Genomic DNA, 25,434 nt, shown 5'->3' with positions numbered 1-25,434 from the left:
CACTGGGGACGCACATATCATCCCTGTAAATGGTAACTGGTTCTGTCCTTTCCCCCCACCCCCAACAAATGTTGTATATGTTTTTATTCCAGAGATTACCTAAAAAGCCTCTCATATCGCTGCTATTCCAAAATTAAATATGGATTATAGCTTTCATGGCTATGCTTAAAATAGTAAAAAATAAATAAATACAATACAGAGTATCAATAAGGGCATTGTCAATCTGCATATTAACACAGTTTCTTTTTAGGGAATTTGCAAAAAGCATCATTAGTGATGCAAATTAAGGAGATTAAGACATTTAGAAATTTTAGTCAAACCAGGGAAGTGCTATTGTCTTTATGCTGTGCTAGGATTGTTTCCTTTCAAGCTGTGCATTTGAAGGCCTAATTACAGATACTTGCATTCCACAGTCTCTTCCCAGTTGAGGAGGAAAAGCAGGTGCCAGGAGGGGGGCAGATTTATGTCCTGGATTATATTCCAGAACAACTACAACTCCCTGCTGGTAAACAATCCTCAGGCAACAGACGCCTACTCCTGTTCATACCTTCAGACAATTCACCAGATCCTGACAATTTAAACAAATAAATCCCTAGGCTGCAAGAGCAGTAAAGCCCTGTGAACTGCCCAGTGAGAGACCTTTGCTGAGGTGGCCTTCAGGTTTCAACATTTACCCATCCTTTCATGGGACTAAGGCCACCATCAAAGTACAGTCAGGTCTCATCTGTCCTTTTCTCACCTCTGAACTCCCCTTCCTCTTCTGTATTGCTCGTCTTCCATGCACCAGATGAGCAAAACCATTTCCTCCTAGGCACAGCACTGCAGCAGTGATAAAGTTTCAGCAAGCAACTTACTGATGCGTAAGTAGAAAACCAGATCACGCTGGAGAAATGCATCTCTCAGCAACACAGCTACATAAATCACAAGCATAGCCCAGGTGAAGGTGAGGATAAGGACTTTCATTTCAAAGGGCTTTTTTTTTGTAAATGGTGGGCACAACATTGCCTTGGCTTGTTGCATTTTATTTCAAGCATTAGCTGAAAATGCAGTTGATCCCCATGCAAAGTCCTGGCATTAAGCCTGCGAATACTTAGGCCCAGCACAGGCTTATCCTTGGGCTAAGAACAGAACAAGGATTTCTCTTGTTTTATGTAGCCATGGATTTCCATGCATGTGAAAGAAAGCAGTTCAAAAAGCCAGTCACATTAAGGAAGAGAATGTAGGAATGTTAGATGCCAGAAAATCCAAATAAATCACTATGCTTTTAGTGTTCCCTTTGAACAGTTGAGCATGATATTATCCTGGCATGTATAGTACTTTCTCTCTGGCTCTGTTGTTAGAACTGGTTGATTATTACTTTGAGCAAACAGTAATATTTCTTTATTTTCAAAGAACAATGTAAAACTAAAGAAAAAGAGAATTCAGGTACACTCAGATTCCTGAGACCAGTACTAGTACCTTCCTTCCTGCTAAAAGGAGAATTGCTGATAAGCCATTTGAAACTTCTTTCTAGATCTCTTTAATTTTCCAATATCTCTTATTTTCATCATATTTTGTTTTAACATGAAAAGAAGTTGTTGTACAAGGATATGCAGACAGGTCCTGATCCAGTGATCCCATCTGTATGAAGATTACATGACACTGAATCTGCTAAAAATATTAAAGATATGCCCCTATTTACTCAAGGAGTGTGATGCTACTAATGTGGGGGTTAGAAAAGTCTGTTGTAGGGTAATTTCTAATCTAAGCTGTATAAATTGTTAATTTAAACTTCCTTATTGTTCACTTCATATTTAACTTCTCATTGATGTACAATTAGACTAGAATGGTTCAGCCTCTATGCCTTTATTCAGACTTAAAATTCAATGTGTGAATAAATAAATCACAACTTTTAGAAGCTGAATACCAATATGCTTACAAGTACACAGTGGCCTTTTAAAATGTTGTATCGTGTATTCTTTGGTATGAAAAGAGGAAGCTGAATTCCAAATATTGACTACATGCAGGAAAAGGATATCTCTGGGCATTGCAGTAAGAAGCAGAGTAATTTCAATGCTGTAGCTCCCCACTAGCTGTAGCTCACTAGGCAGCAGATCCCACCTAGCTGGGTTTGGGTAGGACCCAAAAATGATCCTGAGATATCTGAGGCTCTGGGATCCATTCCTCACAGCCTAAAAGCATCTTCAGCTCATGGCCTGTACTGAAACTTCTTTATGCACTCTAGAAGGTGGGGCAAGGTTCCCCCTGCAAGTACTTAATGAGATGTTAAATTAATTTATTATTTACTTGTAGGAGTCCCAGGAAAGTTATGGAGATGTATACAACAGTAGACACTGAAAAAAGCACTGCTTTCTTGGGAGTGTTTCAGATTTGCTTGTAAAGCTGACCAAGCGTTAACATCAGAAACCTGTAAAAATTAAGAAAATGCAGGGCTAATGTTTTTTCATAAACTCACAGAACTTCACTGTACCACAAAATATACTGTTGGAAAAGATTTTTTAATAATTTGTTTCTTCATATTTAATTGCAACATGTTAGGTTTTTCAGCTGAAAAAAACCTTTAGCATTCATTTGAAATCTTTCAAAATACCTGATTTTACTGAAATTCTGAACTAAATCTATATACTATTTTGTGGACATACATATTTCAGCTCCAAATCTTGCTTTGTTCTTTGTGGTGCTTGAAACAAGATTTTTCTCCAAAATTTTTTTCCAGCCTTTGAAAATTAAAACCCCAGATTGTCTATATTTGCTTAGTCTTAGTAGCTACAGTAGATTTCCTAGTCTGCATACCTTCACATGCATTAATTTCTTGTTATGCTTTGAAAGCTTGTTGCATTTTTCCCCTTAAGAGATTTTACATGCTCTAAAAACTAGTTCACATCACATAGAAATCACCTTGTCTTCCACCTACCAAACTTTGGTCCAACAAGCTTGTATAAACTGATGCCTTCCTTAAGCTGCATATCCCTGTGAAACTGCTTCAATGTCAGAAGGAGGAAAAAGGAGATAACAACAGAATTGATTTCCTCAGCACAGTTTTAGCACCTGTGCAAACCAGTTGCTCTTATCACGGTAAAAATTAATTCACATATGTTGTACCCACTCACTGATGTTAGCATTCAACAAGAACCTGCTGCTGCCTTTTCCTGGACATGATCTTGCTGAGATTTCACTGACTGAAGATGTCCTGCATTTCTGGAATGAGTTGTTTTCCCCTCCTTCCTGCTTTAAATATGCCTAATGTTTTCACTATGAGCATAGCTCTTCAAAAGCAAGCACAGCTTTTTAGCTCCTGAGTTGATCAATTTCCTAACTCAGGAAGGGTGAATGGCTTCTAGATGCTCCCATAATAACACAAAAGCATCAATTTACAGTAAATAATTTCACCTAGGAATGTTAAATTAAGGACCTGTATTAAAGAAGATATATTTTAGGCCTTAAGGTTTGGTTTTCTTTTTATTAAGTGGAGATTCAAAGCAGACTTCAAGCAGCAATGGTGTCCACCATCTGTCTCTCCACCAGTGTGTGAAGACTCTTCCACAGAAGCTGCATGGCCACCACTCTAAGATGGTTCCTGTGAGCCATATACTGTTTTTTACATGACTACAGTTTAACAGATAGCTCATGACACAGGATTTTTGGTCCTTTCTCTCTGTCCTCCTCCCTGCCAGCTTTTGCCAGTTGATCTCCTGCTCTATGCTTTGCCCTTGCAATGTGTGCTGTCAATGACAGATAACTGACCTGTGCACTGCTGAAACACTTGACATTTTAGTGCTGTGTCATTCTGAATGCATAAAGCACAAGTGTTACAACTAGAAAAAAATTAAATGCTTTATTTCTGATAAAGCTTAAAACCCAAGATATATGTATTCCAGAGTAAACATGTGATGCATAGACAATAAACACATTAAGCAAAAGCATTTCAGTATAACTCTGAAAAGATGGGAAAGTTGATAATGAAGATTCCTGTTTATGTAAAAATCTTAAGAAGTGAATGAGTGGGAACTATATCAGAAATATTCAGAAAAATAATCCACAAAAAAATCCATGGTCAGAGTTTCAAGGTATTTAGAAAAATTGGAATATTTCAATAGCATAGGAGGCATGCATTGTTTTAAGTTCAAAGTCTTCAGAAACCACACCTGAACATTCATGCACTGTAAAACAAGCAAGAAATACTGCAGTATGGATAATCTAATGGGGTTTGTGTCCTAGCGATCTGCATTTATTTTACGTGTGACAGCCTGGCCAGCAGTAACTGTACTCCTTACAGTGATGTCACATTTAACACCAGCTTGGTGGTGACTATGGTGTGGGACTAACCAGCTTTGCCAGCCCTCACCAGCACCCAGCAGGGCTGTCCATGCAGAGAACAATGCCTACTATGTTCTACCAGCATCCTCACAGACAAGATTACACTCTGGGAATCTTGGCAGCAAATGTTTATTTTTACCTCTCAGGCACCGGAATAGAATGAGAGCGACTGAAAAGCAAGCAAGGAAGACTTGAGAAGCAATAGTTCTTTGCCACATCTTCCCTATCTCCTACCTGAATTCTGGTAGCTCTGATTTATATATGCAATTTTCATGGTTTTTACTAAGTACAGCCCAAGTGGACATTCAGACGCCTGCTTTTAAGTTATCTCTAGAAGTATTCCTATGGCACATAGGATTTTAGGCATACAGCTCCCTTCTGTCCCTATCTTACTGCTGAAAGTGACCGTCCTCCCAGAAAAAGTGACAGTCCTCACAGATACTGATCCCCAGAAAAAGATCCACTTCCATCTTTTTCTTGTAAAACATAAAAACAAGGTAAAAGTAAAAAAAAAAAAAAAGGAAACAATTTGAAATAAACTCTAAAAAGTCTTGTAGGTAAGCAGAGAAACAGAGACAGAGAGTCATTAAATCATTTTTCAGTATTACAGGAACCTTTTCATGATACACTAAGTTTCCTTTTAATTTCCCAGTTGTTTGGATGCACAGGCAAAAGAATTAGGGAAAGAAGGTCAGCAAAAAGATAACAATGCCTGTTTATAACAGCCATGAGATTAATCTAAAAAATAGTATTTCTGCATTTAATGAGGGTTGAGGACAACAAATGAGAAATTATAAGGCTACAGATCCTATTATCCAAAGTGCTGACAATATGTATGTACAGCATTTTTTCATAGCTTGGGTTTTATGTGCAGTGGCTATTTTTGATTCTCACAGCATGGTTTTGTCCTTGCTGTGTGTCAGGTAAGCAGCTTCCATCAGAGTAAGAATCACACAGGGGTAAGAGAGTCTCTGTTGGACAACTGCAAGAAGACATCAGTATTATGGACTTGAGGCTGAGTCAACCAATAATTCTATTCTATCCACATGCATCTGAAGCCTCTTTAATCACAGGGGGTTTAGTGCTTGTAAATCAGTAATTTTACTTATGGGTTGATATTTAAAAGGATTGGACACTTAAAGAACAATTTCCATCATAAAATAATAAAAACCATATACTGTTCAGAGCTTTGCTGAAGAATAAATGCTGTTTGAATTCAACAGGATAGTAGGTTTTTTCAACCAGCATAAGATAATGACTGACCTCTATAATGCCTACCTGTCTCAGTATTTTAAATGTCTTTTTCCTTACAGAATACAAAACAAAAACAAAACCCACCACCACCAACAACAAAAAAAAAAAAAAAGAAAAAAGAAAAAAAAAAAGAGAGGATGACTTCTGCAGAAGAGGCCAAAAAAACACACAGAAGAGAACCTCAGAAGTATTTTATATGTTTCATTCCTTTATTTTGTTCCTTGGGGTGGAATTTATCTGAACAAATGTATAAGTAAGTCCAAAGTATAGGCACGTCTATCATAACTAAATACCCTTTCTAATCCATTTAGAGAAATATGTACTTCAGGGAACGATTTTTCCAGACCTAACTTCCACCAATGTGACTTGCACCCCTCATACCCTCAGTTGACTACTGAATATCCCTTTGTTCCTACAGGAACACTTTATATCATTGATATCTAGCCATCAGCAAGACAAATTCTGCTTTCTGTTTCATGGCAAAACCACCACATTCCTGCCCTCTCAAAGCCTGTTTGGATTTGGCTACACCTGCACAACATGTTTTCTAACAAGGTCTATTTGAGAGTGGGTGAAACTCACCTACTCCAGCTCAGGGTACCAGCTTGTCCTTTGCTTTGCAGCTTCAGAAATTTGATGCTGCTGGTTAGAATATTCCTGTTACTCTGACCAGCTGCACTTAGCAAATGAAACTGAGGAAGAACAGAGCCCGTCCAAGTGCTCAAAATGCATTTCCAACTGCAGGGAGTGTGTGGAAGACACACAATCTCAGAATGTTGCCTTTCAGTACTGGACTTGGCCAGGTGACAGGAATTAGCATCCCTGACTGGAAACTGTTCTTGTAACTAGGCAAATCATTCCCATCCAAGTTTTGTAGGCTTGCCACTTCTCCTCTTTTGGTTGATTAAAAAACAAAAAAAAATTGCTTTAATGTAGTTCACAAATTTTGACACAATATGTGAAATTGATAAATAGTAATCTCAGGGCAAATCTTACAGGATTAGAGCCTAAAATTGTTTGCAGACAATAGAGGTTTCTCTTAGGCTATCATCAACTCTGATAGCATTTTTTTCCCACTGTGGAATATTTAATTTTCAAATTTGTGTTTCCTGTCAAATTTAAGGTATGGCATCTCTTATTAGAAATCTCTTTAATGCTTAGAAACTTGTGCCAGATGTCCAATGAGGGCTTGCAAGGCGTTACATGCTACAAGTCAACAGATGTTGCACTTCTTTAAGCTTTCTATTTGCTCTAAGGTCTGTATTTTGGCAAACACAAAAGTTAGGCAGTGTGTTAAACCACTAGATGAATTATATGTAAACTGCAGCCCTGCTAGCACTGCTAAAGCCAGGTAGTTGTGGATTTTAAAAATCCACCTGACCTGCAGTGGATTTTGCATTTGATGTGAAACATGTTGCAAAGCAACACTGAAATATTGTAAAAGAAACAAAGTAAAACAAACAAACCAACAAACCACAACCACTTTGCCCAAAAGGAAGCCCCAAAATATCTGGTAATCCAGTTTTGGTATGGTGTAGCCTACATGCTGCCTCAGGCATGGCAGCACTAGAATAATGTAAGTAATTATTTATTTCACTTGCACACACCCCAGAGAAGCCTCCTGCCTCCCAAATAGGTCTGTTGAAAATGAAGTGCTTTTTGAATTCCTACTTCCAGAAACCAAACAACCAAGCCAAAATCTTCATGTGGAAACCCCGCCCTTTTGCTTTGGATGCATGGAAAGCAGAGCATTAAAAAATACCCTGCTGGGAGCCCATCCTTTACCTGCTGACCACAACTGCAGCAGTGTACAAGTGTCCTTCTGTGTTGCTGTCCTCCTCTGCAGAAATCCACAGAGGTGAGTGAGCCTGTAGGCATGAGCTATAGCTCAAGGTAGGCTAGCAGGATGGGCAACAAGAGTAGGAGGAAGAGGGAGCAAAGGGCAGGAGACTTACACTGGCCATAAAACTGCAGTGTATTCCAACTTCAAGCACCTCCCTTATTTCACTTTTCACACTTTTTTTTTGCCAAATTTAATTAGAGACAGTTATACCTGGCTATAATAATTCATCCCCTTGAAAAGTTCTTACTTTGTTGGAAACCAACATCAAAAAAAATATTTTTTTCAGCTCTCGTATCAAGGAAAGATTCAAACCTGCTATTTTTCTCCAAGTTCTTTCATAAAGTGTGCAAGAAAAGGAAATACAGGGTGTCTGGGATGTTAGCTATTCTTTTAGGTATTATTATGGGAGATCATCTGTGAAACTTTCTTTGCTGCCCTGTAATTTACACCAGTACTGCTGGTAATGACTGTAAGATATATATGAGCAGCACTAATGGGTATGGATCACTGTTCTCCTAGACTGCAAATAAAAGGAGCACGGGGAATGATGACACTGTGTGATAGATCAATGCAGCTGCAGATTGGTCCTTAGGCTATTCAGGTTATTTTCCTTAAAAGGCATCATGCCCCACACATTCTGCTGAAGGCTATCAGTATCCATTCAAGTTCATGATAGCTATTCTTAGGCATTCCTTCATTTTTAACACCACTACTAAGACTGCTAGTGTAATCTTTAATGAGAATGAGGAGACTGTGTCTTTTATCAAGTTTTGATCTATTTATCTTAAATTAACACTCTTTGTTATATTTTTCCCTATGCTTATTCAAAGGATTAGTGAGAAAATGTCACAGAACAGCTACTTGTGTCCTCATTAACATTCATGACAAAACCTTCCGGCCAGGCTGGTTTCAGTTGCTGATGGAGCAATACTTAAAAGAAATTGGCTTGTGTGTGAAACAGCTGCTCAGCAATGTCACTATGCAAGGGAATTGGTGATAATAAGATGATACCATTACAGCTACACTGGGAGTATAATATATTTTAAGCTGCTTTGAGGTATACGCTGGAGGTCCAAGGAATGGAGCATGATTACTTGTCTGTTGTTAGGAATAGGATACAGCTGATCATTAAGTATCTCCTCACATGGGTTAGTCTTACACAAAGCCTTAAGGTAAGAGAAAGATTCGTATCTGCTGGAATTCTTCACTTCCTGTGTGTTTCCTGTCTGTTGGGAAGGCTTTTTGTTTGTTTTCCTAGTGTTTGGAAGGGTATGTGTGTCCCATTGCTGAAACGGGACCATCGAGCACTTGTAGAACTTTTCTCATTTCAAGGCTTTTTTATTTGGCAAGATTCTTAGGAGAAATTTCTGTAGATCCTCACATATCTATTAGTTAAGTCACAGATACTGATTTTGCTTGAAATGACCATCCAGTCATGCAATGACAAATATGCAGATGGTAGCAATACAGATGTAAACATCTGCACAGAAGGCTCAGCCAAGACACAACTGGCAGCTGGCATTATGTTGTGAAGTGACTTATGCTAAGGCACAGCACTTGTCTAGAACATGGAAACTGAAGGAAGAATTATATTGTCAGATCTTTGGTTCTGAGACATCTTGAACCTCAGATACTATGAGGAATAAATTATTCTAGAAGAATGGAGCAGTCAAAAGTCCCAATACAGTGACAGCTCTTCAGAAATGTGGAGTGCAAATGAGTAAGTAATGAAAGATTATAAAGGGCTTAAGAATGCAAAAACTGATAGGCAATTGAAAGAAAGGTATAATTTTTCTGATCATAGATGGTTCCAAATCGCTTAGTAATTTCTAAAGTTCTCTGTTAAAAATTTAATCTTTAACTGCTACTGCTTTTAATCATTACAGACATTTATTTCTCGTATAGATTTGGAAGTACCAGGTGAAACAAAATATAAAACTGACACAGAAATTATATAGGAAGCCAGCAGGCTGAGGGAAGGAAATCTTCATCTCAGCTCAGCACTGGTAAGGCCACACACGGAGAGTTAGATCCTGGTCTGCACTCCCCAGTACCAGAGAGATATGGACACACTGGTGCAATCCAAGCAAGAGGCAGTAAGATGAGGAGGGGACTGGACTACCCGATCTAAAAGCAGAGGCAGAGAGAGTTGGGACTCTTCAGCCCAGAGAAGAGAAGGTGCAGGGGATCTCATCAATGTGCATAAATATCTAGTGGGGGATATATAGCCCGGTGACAGCAATGGGTAAAAACTAAGAAAAACAAAACAAAACAAAATCTGGAAATTCCACATAAACACAAGAGAACAGTTTATGGTGAAGGTGGTCAAATACTGGCACAAGTTGCTCAAAGGTGCTGTGCAGTCTCTATCCACAGAGATATTAAAAAGACAGCTGCACATGATTCTGGGTCACCTGTGACAGCTGAGCCTGCTTGGAGCAGGAGGGTTGACAAAGCCACCCCCGTCACATCTCAGCCATGCTCAGATTCTGTGATTCTGTGTAAAATCGTTTGTCTCATCAGAGGCTAAAGAGACAATGTTCAAGTTACAGCAGACTGGGTTTCCTTTAGATTAGATCATGAATAGGAATCTGGGAAAAAATCCTGAAAAGGAAAACAGATCTCAAATTGCCTCTCAAAATGGAAATCATAGCATCATATCTATGCTTAAATCATCATATCTAAGCTCTATGGTTGTGGAGCAGAAAAATTAAGAAAGATAAGGCTTATGAAGGTCAGATGAAAATTCTAAAGAGCTCACAGACCTCTAAGAAGTCTTATGTTGCAAAACTTAGGATTACACTAAGATGTCTAGTACAGCATTAAAAAAAACCTGTAAAATCTACAAGATATCCCTTTGATGTCCTTTCAAGAGTTCTCAAAATTATATGAATGTCTGAACAAAAAAAAGAGCTTGGAAGAAACTAGAGTTGAAATTAACTCCTCAAGGGACCAACACTGATACCTATCTCAGCATTACTTAGATATTCATATATTCTTTTATTACTTACATATGCTGCTCCTGACAAACACAGATCCGGCACAAAACTTCCATAAAATCATCACAATTGGCTGTATCTGTTTTGCTATTTGTGGTGTACTAGCATTAAATGGCAGAATCATGTATCAGAATTCCTTTGCGCAATCACAGTACCAAATTAAAAAAACATCAAAAAAAAAGGGTTATGCTCCAGCAGTTAAAACACGGACCTTTGCTATTGCTTTATACTGAAAAGCACCATAGTATTTTAAACTGCAAGAAATCTAGCTGATTTTACACTGAAAGTCTATTAGGTGAATATATTTTTCCATTAATGTCTTTGCCCTTCTGGAAAGAAGCAGTTTTTCTATACAAGTGAACAAATTTTGAATAGCGTTAAAATAGCATTGAAATTCTGAAAGCATACACAAAGTTCAAATGCTCTCTGATAACACATCACATTGCAAATTCCCTTTAAAACATCAATAATAAGACAGAAGAAACAACTTAGTCTTTTATTCCAATTTCCTGTGGAGCAGATCCCAGAGGGGAGTATTTTACACTCAATCAGGAACTTTAAGGCATACCTTACCATCAGTATTAAGACACAGAACTTCAGATTACTGAAAAAGCCACAGTCTTTAAAGTCAATGCAATGCAAAAAGGCCTGAAGTTGACAAAGATTTAGCAAAGTGCTGTCTGAGCTCTGTGGTCAATGAGCCCAGTGTTTTCAGTGTGCTGCAAGGTCACTGAAAACCAGTGATCACCCCAGTTTCCTACCAGGAAAATAAAGGCCTGTGCATGCTCTAGATGGTTTGAAATGTCTGTTCTGCTTGCACACTCATCTTGTAATACTGCACACAAGTTCTAGATTTTTTTTTTTTAGATCCTTTGAAAACAATTAATTTTTTTTAAATCCACTACTTTAAAAAATTATGCTTTTACATTAAAAAGAGAAGTCATCACAACTCAGAGCATTGCACAGTCATCCCCACCTTTCAAGGACATTCTCTAAATTACATTAGCATCTGATCTGCTAGAGACTTTCGTCCAGCTCATCTTCATTTTATACTTTTTCCATTCCCTTTTCATATAATTCATTTTTTCTTCTATGTCATATTGAGAGAATCAATATCAGGAAAAAAATCTTTAACTAGATAATAATACAGAATTACCCTAAGGAGTTAGAGACATCTTCACTTCTTTCTGAATGGGACTGAAGAGGTTTGAAGCAAGCTTCTAAGTTCAGAGATAATGCTTCCACCAGTCTCCTAAATGTGTGCATATGATCCATTACCTGGGGTTAGCCAGCTTTACCCACCTATTTGCAGGATTTCCACCTACATGAAGCTCTGCAATTCTCTTTGCAATCCTCTTAATGCCAGACTCTTTTCAACTTACACATATGCAGAAATGCTCAGGGTGACACTCAACAAATACAGATTTCATATTCAGATAAAACCATGATTTAAAAACATGGACACAACCATAAAAACAGCTTAATGTTCAGTATCAAAGACAAACCCTTAGCAAATTGTCAAGCCATAACCTTGATCTTGAAAAGATCTTATAAAGGCTGATTAAAAGGAAATAAAACTCTCAAACTGTTCTTTTCTGTTCTTTCCAGGTAGAAAAGATGTGTTCAATCAACTGCTTAAGTAGTTTGTATGATAATCTCTCTCAAACACAACTCGAGGCCTTAGTGTTTGGTAGCCAGAAGCCCTCTTAGAGCCTCTACATCACAAGAAAATCATGCAGGAAAAAAACAACAGCCTTAAGGCTATAAAAAGGCAGACTATACAAATACTGCTTTGCAATAACAAAAATCATGGGAGATCCACCGTTCATACTGCAACAGTGAACATAATTAGAAACCTAAATTTTGCATTTTAAACTAGGAGACAAAAATTATAAACTTCTCTATGCATATATAATCTCTTTTTTCAATACTAGCCAAGCCTGCAGGCACTTAGCAGTCTGATTCTTGATGTCATTGTAATTAAAGGCGATATTCACAAGGCTGATAAGCATACTAGCTGTAAATTAACCCTTATCTTAGCAAAACTGACAATTGCAAATGTGATATCTAATTGGAAAGAAAAGAACATTGGAATTTATTATGTATATTATGGATTTTAAATCCCATAACCTTGAAAATAAGTAAATTATATCCAGCCTACCGTCAAACTTCTTGTGCCGGGAAACGAAAGTCGTGCGTACAAAGTGACTTGTCTCCTCCACTAAGTTTTCAAACTCCAGTTTGCTCTGTTGGCTTAGCTTGTCCTCCATTTCTGAAGTGCAGCATGTATATTCCTGAGGGCAGATTCTCAAATGTTCCCCTGGAATCACATGAAAAGGAGAAATTAGAAATATTTGAATATAGACAGAAATGTGCCAGAACCAAAAAACACACGATGGGTCTTCAGTTTTGGTGGTACTCAGAGTACCACCAAAAACTACAGATTTTTGTACTTAAAGATCTTGACAGGAAACATCTTGAATTTGTATCAACAACTTTGCCATAGCTGGGTATTCCTCACAGGGGAGAGGAGACACACTTTGCAGAGTTGTTTTTATACTTCAAAAGTAAAATTGCCTCACACCAGAAGTGCTCTCCCACACTGAAGAAGCCTTCCACATTTACTGAAGCATGCTCAAAATCTGAAAAAACTTGTGTCCTGTTTGTATTCAAATTGCCTGGAGGAATGTCTAGTGAGATGACCTATTACAAGCGACTGGATCTGTCAAAAATTGCAAAATAAAAACTATGCATTTGTTGTCAAAACCTGAAGAACAGAAATTATGCATTTTTGTAGACAGGTCCCACTTGCCCAAGTGCACCAAAACATTATTCACTTCTCCCCTTCCTTCCCCTTTTCTAAAGTGTATTTTAATGATTCTGTTTGGGTTTTCTTGGGCAGCATTTCTTGTGAGACTGAGCAAGTGCTCTGCTCAATAGGAGAAAGCAGTGAATAGTTTAATTAATGCTTATGTTATATGGAAATGCAATGTAAAAGGTAATGAAAGCCTCTTATTTAATTCAATAGATTTATCTCTTGAAGCACTCTGCCAGTTCTTCTGACAATATTGCTTTCTTCAGTAGAATTTGCACGTGGAAACCAATTCTTCAGCTCATGAAATTAAAATGGTCTGTTATTACATGAAATGTGAATTTCCAATTGACATTGTACTAAGGGTGTCAGAAACATTTAGCTTGGTTTGTACTAAGGCAAAAAATTCTACCATTTCCTCTTGAGAAATAAAGAGAATGATCTGCCTGTATGATTAAAGTTACTTGTAAGGCAATGAAAACATTTAGCTTTCTGTACACTGAATCCTGATTAAAAATCCCTCTGCAAATCTCTTAAAGGTGAAAATAAAATGATATACAAAGCCCAAGGGTTAAATAAATACTGGGGACCTGATTCTCATTTCTACTGAGGCTCCTTTCTACCACTGCTGAGCCATAAAGAAGACTTAAATGAAATTTATACCTACTTTAAGGCTGCTTTTCACCATTCTTATTATGTAGTGAGGAGAACCAGGCCCCAAGTTTTATGCTTCCCAGGGGTATAATACATTTAGCTGCTGCATCATTTTGAAGACAGCATCAAAAAGAGGTTTGCACATGCTTAGAATAAACACTGTCTTGAGTTTGCCCTCACCTTATACGAATTTATGTTTCAGTTCTCGAATGAAGTATTTTAACTTGAAACTTGGTCATTCCTCAACCCTGACTCCTCACCCCATCTTAATTTGTTTTTTCTGCAAGAGTTCATAATATATGAATTATAATGCCATCAGTTTTCTTTAAGCAGTCTCAGGACTTTTTAAAAGCTCACAGCTATACATCTTCAGAAAGGATCATTTTATTATTATCAGTTACTGTCTGGCAGTACTACCTACAAGTCCCAGTCATGTCCAAATGAACCATGATATAAAACTTTGAATACAAAATTTAAAAGTTTTATACCTGGGGAAAAAAAAAATTATATCCCATGACCATCAAAATATTGTAAGGATTGCTTCCCATGTCTGCTACACCCTCCCACCACAAGAAATTAATTCCTCTCTGTCCTCAAAGTCACATATCTAAGCCATAAACAACACATACAGGGACTGGAGAGCCAGCTGCTGTCAAACATAAAAGATAGTGGCAGACTAATGTTTGCCTTACCCTCTACATCTCTGTCACATTAAACTGCAGCTATTCAACAGGTAAGGAAGGTGCCATAATAAGAAACAATAAAGGTTATTTCAGTAACAGTAATGTGAGTTTTTATTAGATGTCAGAAAGACAAGTAAAGTTGAAATATTGTATCATTAGAAAAAGTGCTGTGTGCTTGATTAAATAAAAAAAATACCCCATCCATAATGTCTGCAACCCCCTTTCCTCAATAAATCCAGGGTTTTTTTCCTTATTGAAAATACCTACTTTCCTACTTCCAGAGTGGTAGTTTATGCTTTTTATTATGATAATATCCTCTGGTGCCATTGCAACCGAGAATTTTTATAAAATTCAATTTTCTTTCCTCTCTTCATCTGAAGTTCTTATTCCTTTTTGTTTCTCAGAATTGTCAGGTTATAAGCTGGCCTAATGGTAATCATCATGGCACTGTGCTTAGTACGTAACAGCCATGAGTCTAAATTCTTTAAGTCACTATATTAAACTGAGTATTATGACAAATTAAATTCTATTGAATGGTCATTTTTGGAGGAATAGTAATTTTTTATTTCTCTGATTTATTTAGAGTCTCAGTTTTGCTTTGCTACAAAAATTATTTCTCACTTTGCCTGCTACAAACTCATTCAGATTCCTAGTGCATTGTTTTCTTTTACATGTATTTTCATTAAGTTTCCTCCTTTGAGTTCACTGGTTATTCCTTCATTCACGAGGCTCTTGACTGTAGAAACTCACATTTATCAGAAACACTCACAACTCCTACATTACCTCATTGACTTTTTCTCCCAACAAAAATGGCTTCTCCTAAATCATCTATACTAGCCACTCACCCTCATCACAAAAATTTTGCTGTACAATAGCAAACTTTTTTCAAAACACATTTCTAGTTCTTCTCTCCTCCCTGTCCATATATTCCCCGCATTTCTGTAGAAAGAAATAATAATAGAATATATTGTGCTCCTTTTCATATTCTGTTTCAAGATTTTTGCTTCCTTCTCTTTCCTGCACTGGAGGATCAGGTCAGACTACAATTAAAGTAAAAGAAAAAGCATTTTCCGTTGGTTTGCATCAACAGAAACTTTGTATGCATAAGATGTTCAAGCTAATTTTGTAAAAATAAAGCTTTTAGAAATTTTTGCTCATAAGCCCTGCAATGTTTATACTGGCCACGACTGGCTGCAGTTTCCAGAAGTTCATAATTTGGACAAAAGCTCATGTGCTTCCCTGGGAATGGAAAAGGGAAAGTCTCTGACAAAGTAATTTCTGTATGCTTAATCTTTTTAATTTTTAAAAGCATGAATCTCATTTTGTGCTTGTTCTTGTCAAACGTCCAACTAATGTTAGAACGGTCATTAGTTCACTCCTTGTTAAAAAGTTTTAAAAAATAGACACACTTTTCTTAGCATAAAAGTAGGGGGTTTGTTTGTTAGGTTTTTATGTTGTGTTTTGCTGGGGGTGGTGGGTTGTGGTTTTGGGTTTTTTTTGTTTGGTTGGATTTTTGATTGGTTTTTTGGTTTGTTGTTGTTGTTAGTTTGTATATTTTTAATTAAGGGGTGTGTGCTTTATTTTGGACTTTTTAAATTCTTTTGTGCAAATCTGTGACCTAAGAGGCTGTTTGGATTGGAAATAACTCTGCAGGCTAATTTGATCGTGCTTCCTCTGATTTTTTTGAATTGGATCATTTACCATTTGCATTTTGTACAACATTGTTCTATTACCACAGAAAGTGTTTAATCACTAATTTGTGTATTTACACACCTCAAGTATTTTGCAGGCTGAAATGTGCTCATAACTAATGTACCAGTTCTTGCCTTGGGAAACTCCATATGGTCTAGGTTCTTATGCTAATTTTAGCAACAGTTTTTGTGGCACGAGTGGCATTGGTTATCACTGACTAGTTTTTCCTTGTTGCAAATGGTGTCTCCCCAAACAAGTTTGACATGAATGCAGTTACACTGCACCAGGCTGAACCGCTACTAACTCAGTGTTTCCAGCAACCTACCACAACTCTTCTAACCACTGTTTCCAGCTGAAGATGCTGACCTACATATCTCTCCTCATGTGGCTTATGTTATATAAATCAAATCAATTGCCTACTACAAATTCAGCTACCAGTATTCAATTTCAGTTTTATTACAGCTGTAATCTCACACCTGCCTTCACATGATCCAAATTGGCAAGTTTTGCAGCTGATTTTGGCAATCCTGCTAGCAATGCTGCTTTGAAGTGTGATAAAGCAATTTATAAAGCACTTGTTTTATATTCAGATGTATCACTGTTTGGTGTCCTTAAAATGTGCTACAAAACTCAGAAGTCTTTAAAAAATCGCAACTTACAGCTCTCAAGCTGAATAAATGCTTTTACTGCATATCAAAATGCCAGAACTGATCTGAGAGTGGTAACTGCTTGCAGAAGATATAGTCTGAAGGATCAGTAAACCCTATGGAATACAACATTACCATCAACAATTTAACCACCAGATTTCCTGAAAGCCTTGGTTATATTATTAGAAATGGAAGTATTATGACATAACATATTTATTATCAGGCAGAATTTTTTATGGGTCATGTTGCAAGTTTAGCAATTTTGGAAGCAATTCTTTCTCAGGCAGTCAAAATGTTATAGTTCCTTTTCTAACCATAAATTTAAAGCCCTGATAGTGGTCTGTTCACAGAATGGTAAGGCTAACTGTATGACTGGGGAGAATAGAAGCAGAATCACCACCCTGTTTCATAAATCCAAAAATTAATAAAAATTACTAAATAAAAGGGGGAAAATAAAGATGTGCTTTCAAACTTGATCACTTTGAATGCATCAACAGAGCCTAAAAGAAGAAAAGGTAGCTCTACATTCTTCATCTTACAGGTTACATTGATGTGATTTGTCCTTGTCATTAGCTGTAGTCTTTGAAACTTGAAATGCTTGCTTCAGACCTGCTCATATTCAGCCACTTGTGGAGAAAGCAGTGGAATTTATTACCAGTATGAGCTTTAACAAAGACAAGAATCTAGTAGTGCACCTGGAAGAGAATAGCCAGAGAGCCCAGTACATGCTGACACGTGTGTGGATGGGGAGCTGCCGTGCTGAAAAGGATGGGGGCTCCTAGGGGACAACATGAGACAACAATACCCTGCAGCAGCAGATGTAAATCTGATACTGGGTTGCATCCCCAGGGGCATTTCTAGCAGAGGTAGAGACATGATCATCCCCCTATACTCAGTGCTTGTTGTGCTGCACCTGGAACACTGTCCCCATTCTGGTCCCCACAAGACAAGAAAGATGCAGACTGGAGAGGGTCCAAAGGAACATCACAAAGATTATCAAAAGACTGGAGTGTAAGGAACGACTGAAAGAGTCAGGGTTTGTTTCCCTGGAGAAAAAGAAGGCTCAGGTGGGACCCAATCAAAGTATTACAGAACTTAAAGGGAAGGTGCAAAGAGGATGGGGCATCTTTCTTCACAAGGATCCACATGGAGAAAACAAGCGGCAGAAGATACAAATCGTACCAAGAGAAGATTCATCTTGGCATAAGAAAGAAATTTGTTAAAGTGAGAACTGACTGACTGGTGACTGGGACAACCTCCCCAGGGACATGGTGGATGCCTCATTGCTGGAGGTTTCCAGGATTTGACTGGACAGGGTGTTAGTAAACCCCATTAGGGCTCCCTTTCCCTCAGTACCTGAGACCAGATGATCTGCCAGCATTCCTTTCAAAGTGGGTTCTTCTGTGGTTCTGTGATTAGTTACTTCAGAACTTCCTACCTCTCAGATTTATAAATGACTGGAACTACTTGACTTTTGTTTTTAAGTTAAAATTTTCCACCCAATTTTTTGTATTTTGTATTATTGTAAAAGATAATTTTAATACAGTGATAAATAGAGTTAAAGGAAAAAACCTCATTCAACTTTAACCCTTGCCCACCATTTTGAGATTTGGATCATTTTCAGTATGGGTGATGATGTTTCTGAATGCCTACTTTTTGAAGTTTTCCATTTAATTCTCTGGTGAAATCAGGAGCATAAGAAACTCTTAATGATCACATTATAAATTTTATATTAGCGAAAGCTATACTTCAGTATGCTTGCACCATTCTGTCACACGTCTGCCAAGAGAAAACAGTGCTGTAGAATAATTTGACTGACAATCATCTTTAATTTGAAAAAAAAAAAAAACAAGCAGCACTATCATGTTTTCTGCAATAACTTTTTTAGCAGTTAAAAATAAATTAGAAACATGAATTTTAGCATTTCAGGCAATATCCAAACAGCAAAAATTAAAATATAATTTTGTCGGACAAAACCCTGTTCTCTAACCAAAAAGTCCTAAGGCTCTGTCTGACTTTGTAATTATCTTCTCTGTGGGGTATAACAGCCCTGCAAGCAGCCTCTGTAAAACTGCACCTGCCATTCAAGACACAGATTGAACTTTCCTACTCAAACTAAAAGGAATCAGGTTATGTTTTAAATTAATTCCATCGTAATATTGGCCTGACAAGTGATGACAGGAGCAATATTTGCACAGAAAATGACAGCTGGAGGAAGGGAGGGAAACCTGTCTGTAACATACAGATTGTGCCATCAGACACAGCTCTCCTAATTTTAATCAAGGGAATATTGAACTTGAAAACCTTTTATGTCTGGTGGACGCCAATAAACCCGTACAACTACCCCAAGAATAAAACTGACTCATTTGTTTGCGTTGGAACTCAAATCATCTTCGCTCAGATTCCTTTTGTTCCTTGACTTCTTTGAGGTCAATTAAAAAATGAATGCCTTCCAAACAGACTGATAATTAGTTAACAGTCTCTTCATTACAAGTCCCACAGGGAACATTCATTTACAAGAAGCCCTGACCCTGTTGTCCTTGGGAAGATTTCAGTAATAAGTTACTGAAGCCGAGGCCAAGGCAAACTTGTTCAGACTAAGACTATACAGATGCTAAGGAAAGAACTGAAGTCCCTTGAGTATTCCCAACTAAACTACTAGAAGCAGTACCACTACTCCAACACTCAGGATCATTTTATTTTCCAAGCATACACAGTCAGACAAATTGTTTTTTGATAACACAGTTTGTGAGAAGAATCTCTAGTTACCTCTTGGAGAGTGTATTACTGGCTTTGTGCTCAGCGCCTTGTGGAAAGCAAACAGCAAGGCTGTGATTCAGCACCAACAGTTTCATCATCTCACTGGCTACATGGCTGCAATTTTCTGATTTCAAAGCATGCTCCCACCTGGGAACAGCAACCAACTCCCCCTCCCCTGAATTGATTTTTGCTGTTTATTATGTTCCCTACTATAATAGCAGAAATATCTTATATACCATTATAGTGAGAAGTGGAATACAAGCAGCACATTTCTTTACCATGACCATAAAACACAATGCAAGGGAGGCTTTAATTTAATCAGCCCTTGGAACAATTTAATGATTAAGATAGCAGGATGAGATTGTACACATTCATGTATTTATAAAGATTTTAATCAACATTCTTCATGTAAAACTGAAATCCAAAGATGTGATTGCACCACAGGGTGCATCTGAGACAGATTTACATCACTTAGGTCATATAGCCCCCGAAATACTGTTGCAGTAGGAGAGTGTGCTGGGCTTAGCTTCCCAGGATTAACTGGGTATGCTGTACTGCCCAAACCAGTCCTCAAGATAGTTATACCATTACTAATATACATGCATCAAAGGTTAAAGCTGAATGGGATACAGTCATGCCATTTGATTGAATTGTCAAGTGTATTTTAAAGCTGTGCAGATCCCTTGCTAAGCATTGTATTGTCATGCATAAAATCCATGTTTCTAAAATACTAAACTTAATGACAACTGTTTAAGAGTCATTAATCAAAATGCTCTCCTCTTATTCTCTTATATTGATGCCTTCATTCAGCCCAGTGAAACCTTTCTGTGCTACCATTAAGCAGATTAATCCACATTTTTGTCTTCTGATTAATAATGACATGCTTTCCTGCAATGCCAGTCACAGAAACAGCTCAGGAAGACAAACATGATAATGTTGAGTTGGTCATAAGTCATAGGCTGTAATGGATACACCAGTGGTCAAAACTCTGGTGCCTCTGCCATAAACTCTTTATTGAAATATTTTTCAGCCTAATCTCTTCTGAGTTCCTTCAGGAAAAAGACAGTACAAAAAGGGAGGCTACAATTTGTAAAGATCTGAGAGTCCTGTTATCAAGATCATGACTCAAGGTCTACCCATGAAATTTAGGGCCAGAACTGCTGGCATTTGTCCTGTAATTTCTGTTTGGAGGAAACACTGTTAAAAGGAAAATGCCTCTACCAGTTCCTGAGTATTAACCTTACTGTGACACAAGTTGTAAGGCAAGAAGCAAAGCACTTTCTCCCACTTTGTGTATCTTTGACTTAATAAAGAAGGGGGGAAAACATTTTTTTTTTATTTTTTGTTTTCCCCCAGAGAAACATGCTAAGAATACATCAACAAGTATAATGGCCAGAGAAATCACTCAATGGAAGAGAGGCCAAATGCGGCAAAAAATAATGTCCTGTTACCCTCTTGCAGAACTTCTGTGGTCTGTGAGACAAATTTGTGCAAGTTTACTTGTCCCTGGCTTGGTTTTGCAGATCCAATCGCTGTTACAATGTGAGAGAGACCCTGCTAAAGCCAAATAAGTACTGGAAGCAAGGCACAGACAGAATTGTGGGAGATTCAAGAAGAAAACTGCTGATATGGGAAGGTGTAAAACCCTACAGGAAAAAAAGTGACAAACTGGAGCGTGGCAGTGAAGAAACAAGAAAAATCAGCTAATTCCTAACCTAAATGATGACTGCATGAACACCTGAGAGTTATCAGGTGATTTATCACTGATGGTAACAATTTATTGCTTAGCCTCATAGCTCATTTGTCCTAGTTGGACATGCTCTGCAGTGACTCTGGGAGCCTTGACTCTGAGGGGTCATGGGAAAAACTTCCCCAAATGCTCCTCCTGATCAGACAAGTAGAAGATACCACAGTAGGTGGGTGCCTTTTTCTGCATGTGGCCTCTCCTTCAGGTGGGAGAGTCTCAGAACTACAGAAATAAGTATTTAGGTTTTTCCTAAAGGTGCAGAAGAGAATGTCCTATAACTTTCCACAGTAAATCTTATGCAAGTAAAGAATTCAGACCATTTCTGCCCACTCCAATGAAAATCAACACTGCTGAAATTACTCTCCTTCAGTAACACAAGATACCAGCTGACACAGGAGGAAGAAATACAGTACAGATATCCACAGAGAATGTGCCAGAAGGAAGTCCTCTCATGAAAGATTTTTTTTTTCCTATTGAATAACTACATTCAGACTGTTTTGATTCACTTATGTGACAAATTTCATTTCATGGAACTGAAAATAACCATGTGTTAAAGCATGCATAAAAATATTCTGAATTACAAAGCTTCTAATTATCAATATGAAACAAAGGTTTCTCACTGAATATTGTCAACTGTATAATGCAAATAGAAATTCTATATTAATAAAACCATGTACAGGCAAATGTTTTATGAGAAATTCTGAAACATTTTCAACAAATTTCCTTATGAATCTCAGGGTTTAGCAGTGAAGCCTGACATTCTTGACATCCTGCTCATTGCTGCTTTCAGATTCTCATTTTCAATAACTTGCTACCACCTCCTGTAGAACCTGGGTGGAGGTGTCCAGGTCCTCTTGGACAGCTTGTCTATCTTTCAGACAAGCTGGACTCCTTGGCATCCTCTGAAGAAAGAGGCAGCTGGTGTAGGTGCGACTAAAGCTGCCTGGGATGGGTTTTGACTGAAGGTGGTTCAGAAAACAGTGCTGTCACTCTTCAGCAGAATTTGGAAAGTTTTGAAGGGTTCCTGAGCATGGATTACAAGTTTTCTTTCCTTTTAGAGGCCCAGTGCTGTCTTAGAGCTTGCCAATTTTCATAATCTCTGAGGTTTCCACATTATAGGAGATAGAAATTCTCTTAGCTGCCAGTTCAGGTACAGTTCTCAAGTTTCTGTCTCTTTAACCATGTGTATCCAAGGGCTATAGCGCTAAATCCCTCAACAAAAAGGACCTGGCCACTGATACATATGGTTAGAGGGGCTTGCAGCCATGCTTCACAGGGAAAATCCCTTTTTATGCACCTAAAAATTTTGGGTGAGGGCTTGAGCTAATTTCTTAGCTCATTTTCAAAAAAAGATCCTGATGGGATAGATTGTTGCTTTGCTTGACTTTAGGATCCCTCTGTTCTAGAGTGGGATCTGGACAGGCTGGATGGATGGGAAAGACCAATTGTATGAGGTTCAACAGGGGACATTCCTGCATCTGGGTCCCAGCAGCCCCACTCACTCCTACAGGCTGGGGGCAAAGTGGCCAAAGAGCTGCCCATTGGAAAAGTACCTGGGGGTGCTGGTCAACAGTCAGATGAACATGAGCCAGTGAGTGCCCAGGTGGCCAAGAAGGCTAATGGCATCCTGGCCTGTATCAGCAATCGTGTGGCCAGCAGGACCAGGGCACGGATTGTCACTTGTACTCAGCACTGGTGAGGCCACACATTGAGTCCTGTGTCCAGTCCTGGGCCCCTCACTGTGAGAAAGACTTTGAGATCCTGGAGCGTGTCCAGAGAAGGGCACCAGAACTGATGAAGGCTCTAGAGCACAAGTCCTGAGAGGAGTGGCTGGGGGAGCAGGGGGTGTTTAGCCTGGAGAAAAGGAAGCTCAGGGTAGAGTCTCTACAACTGCCCAAAAAAGAGGGCATAACAAAGTGGAGGCTGGTGCCTTCTCCTAGGTAACAAGTATGAGGACAAGAGGAAATGGCCTTAAGTTGTGCCAGGGTAGGTTTAGATGAATATTAGGAAAAAATTCTTCATGGAAAATTGTCAAGCCCTGTAACAGGCTGCCCTGGAAAATGCTTGAGCTGCCATCCCTGGAGATATTTAAAAGATGTGCAGATGTGGCTCTTAGGAACATGGATTTTGGTGGCCTTGGCAGTGCTGAGTTGTCAGCTGGTCTCTCTTCATGGCCTTTTCCAATAAAATGATCGTATAATTCTAACAATGAATTAGAGAAGGGTGCTTCAGAGGTCCTGGCAGAGCAGGCATGACATTGTCCTTGACTTTAAGTGGTTTCCCAGCTTGAAGGAGGATACAGGGCAGGTGTGTCCTGCACTGCTGAGGCTGCAGGCTTGGGAATATAGCCAGTGTAATGAATGCAGCGTAATAGAAAAACCTGTTTGCTACATCATGGTGTTTTTTCAATCAATATTTTCCAGCAGAACACTGTTTGCTCTGAAAAAACTTAAAAGCTCACTCTAATTAACAGAAACTATGCTTCCATAATATCATCCAGCCACAGTAATCACTGCCAAGAGGAATAAGAAAGCTTGTTAGAGGATAGCAGCCTAGCCACAACAATTTCCCTTTTCCACTATTCCCAATAGTGTTTGAGATCTAATCTATTGTTAGCCCTACAGAGTGGGCATTTTGCTTTTTGTTCACGTGGGACTTCTTGTTTTGGTTTGATTTTGGTTTGTTTGTTGGTTTGTTTTTTTTTTTCCCTGCATTTAGACACAAAACCAGTCTGAACAATTTATTTTTAGCTTTTTTTATTACTGTACTTCTATCAATACTCTCTATGGACTGTGATACTTGGTAGGGGTCAGGGTCTTCAAAATCAATAACTGAATGTTTCTTGCTCTTCAGGTGTTTTAATGTTAAAGGTTTGACCTTTATGATTAAAGCTCAGCTTGAAAGGAAATCCCTTTAGGTGTCTGAAGTCTTCTCTTATGTAATCACGTTTTTGAATGGACATTTTTGACTGAGTAAATTAAAAGCCTTCAGTGCACTTTTACAGATTTAATCAAAGCATTTAAATATAGAAGAATAAAGTAATAAGCTATACTTTTTCTATCAGTCCTTTAGAGAATTACTTTTACCTTCTTAATATACCTTTTTGGGGGGCCCATTTCTTTAGTACAATCACAGCTTTTGACTGGCACCTTACAGTAGGGACTAGCCTCCCATTAATTCGTGGTTATTTTATAAGCCACACTTTAAGAAACCCAAAACTCCTGAAAAACCAACCAAACTTTTAAAAAAAATATTTTTTTGAAAGAGCATCATATTTTCATTGAAGAAGCTTGATAATTCTTCTTCATTACGATTAAATGGAATATTTCCTATAGAGAATATAGAGGTATATTCCTATAGACGCACTCTTTGTTAGTATTTACTCTGTGTACTTTGGCTGACATAGCACAGACAGATAGCATCCAAAGTGAGCACTTGTCTCTTGGAGAAAACTCTTTGCAGATCTACAGCAGACTGAGCCAGAAAAAAAAGTTGGCAAACACTATGTCAAAGTCCTTTGTGCTTTTTGCCTTTAGTATAAATAAGACTCTAAGGCATCTGTCTGAATTCAGATCACCTTGAGTACATTCCTGTCTTAGCTCCTTCTCTCAGAAGCTACTCAGAATAAAGTATTCCCTGTCCTCTGCTGCATGGATGGAGCCAAATTAAGGCATAACAGTAATGACAGGCAAAAAGTAAGGAAGTCTCTGAGGATGTCTGCACAAACCTCAAATGACTGCCCACCTTATCCCAAAAACTGGTGAAAACAGCTATAAAATTCATAAACCCATGCAAGCCAGCATTGCAGATGTAGATATGATGATTCCAGGTTTTGTTATTATCTCTGAAGTTCTAAATGTAAGGATTTCTCATTCCCTGTGGGAGGGCCCATTGCCTTCCCTGGGTGCCTTGGGTTAAACCATTTGAATTTGCCTTCCTTTATTCTCTTTCTCCCTTCTCCTCTTTGCAGAGAGCCTTGTTGCCCTGCCAAGGGGCTCTGTGATTGTGCCATCTGGGCAAAAGTGG

General features: G+C 38.3%; 1 protein-coding gene across 1 annotated transcript in view; it reads right to left on the bottom strand.

The window, feature by feature from the left end:
* GPC6 (glypican 6) overlaps window positions 1-25,434 on the bottom strand; it is a 714,343-nt gene that overhangs the window by 486,718 nt on the left and 202,191 nt on the right. Inside the window, exon 2 of the mRNA XM_050980236.1 lies at window positions 12,575-12,733. Within this exon, the coding sequence (XP_050836193.1) occupies window positions 12,575-12,733 (159 nt within the window). The remainder of the gene's footprint in view (window positions 1-12,574; window positions 12,734-25,434) is intronic.

Source organism: Serinus canaria, chromosome 1, assembly GCF_022539315.1.
Source record: "Serinus canaria isolate serCan28SL12 chromosome 1, serCan2020, whole genome shotgun sequence".
Classification (NCBI taxonomy): Eukaryota; Metazoa; Chordata; class Aves; order Passeriformes; family Fringillidae; genus Serinus; species Serinus canaria.
This window is presented reverse-complemented; position numbering and strand designations above follow the sequence as displayed.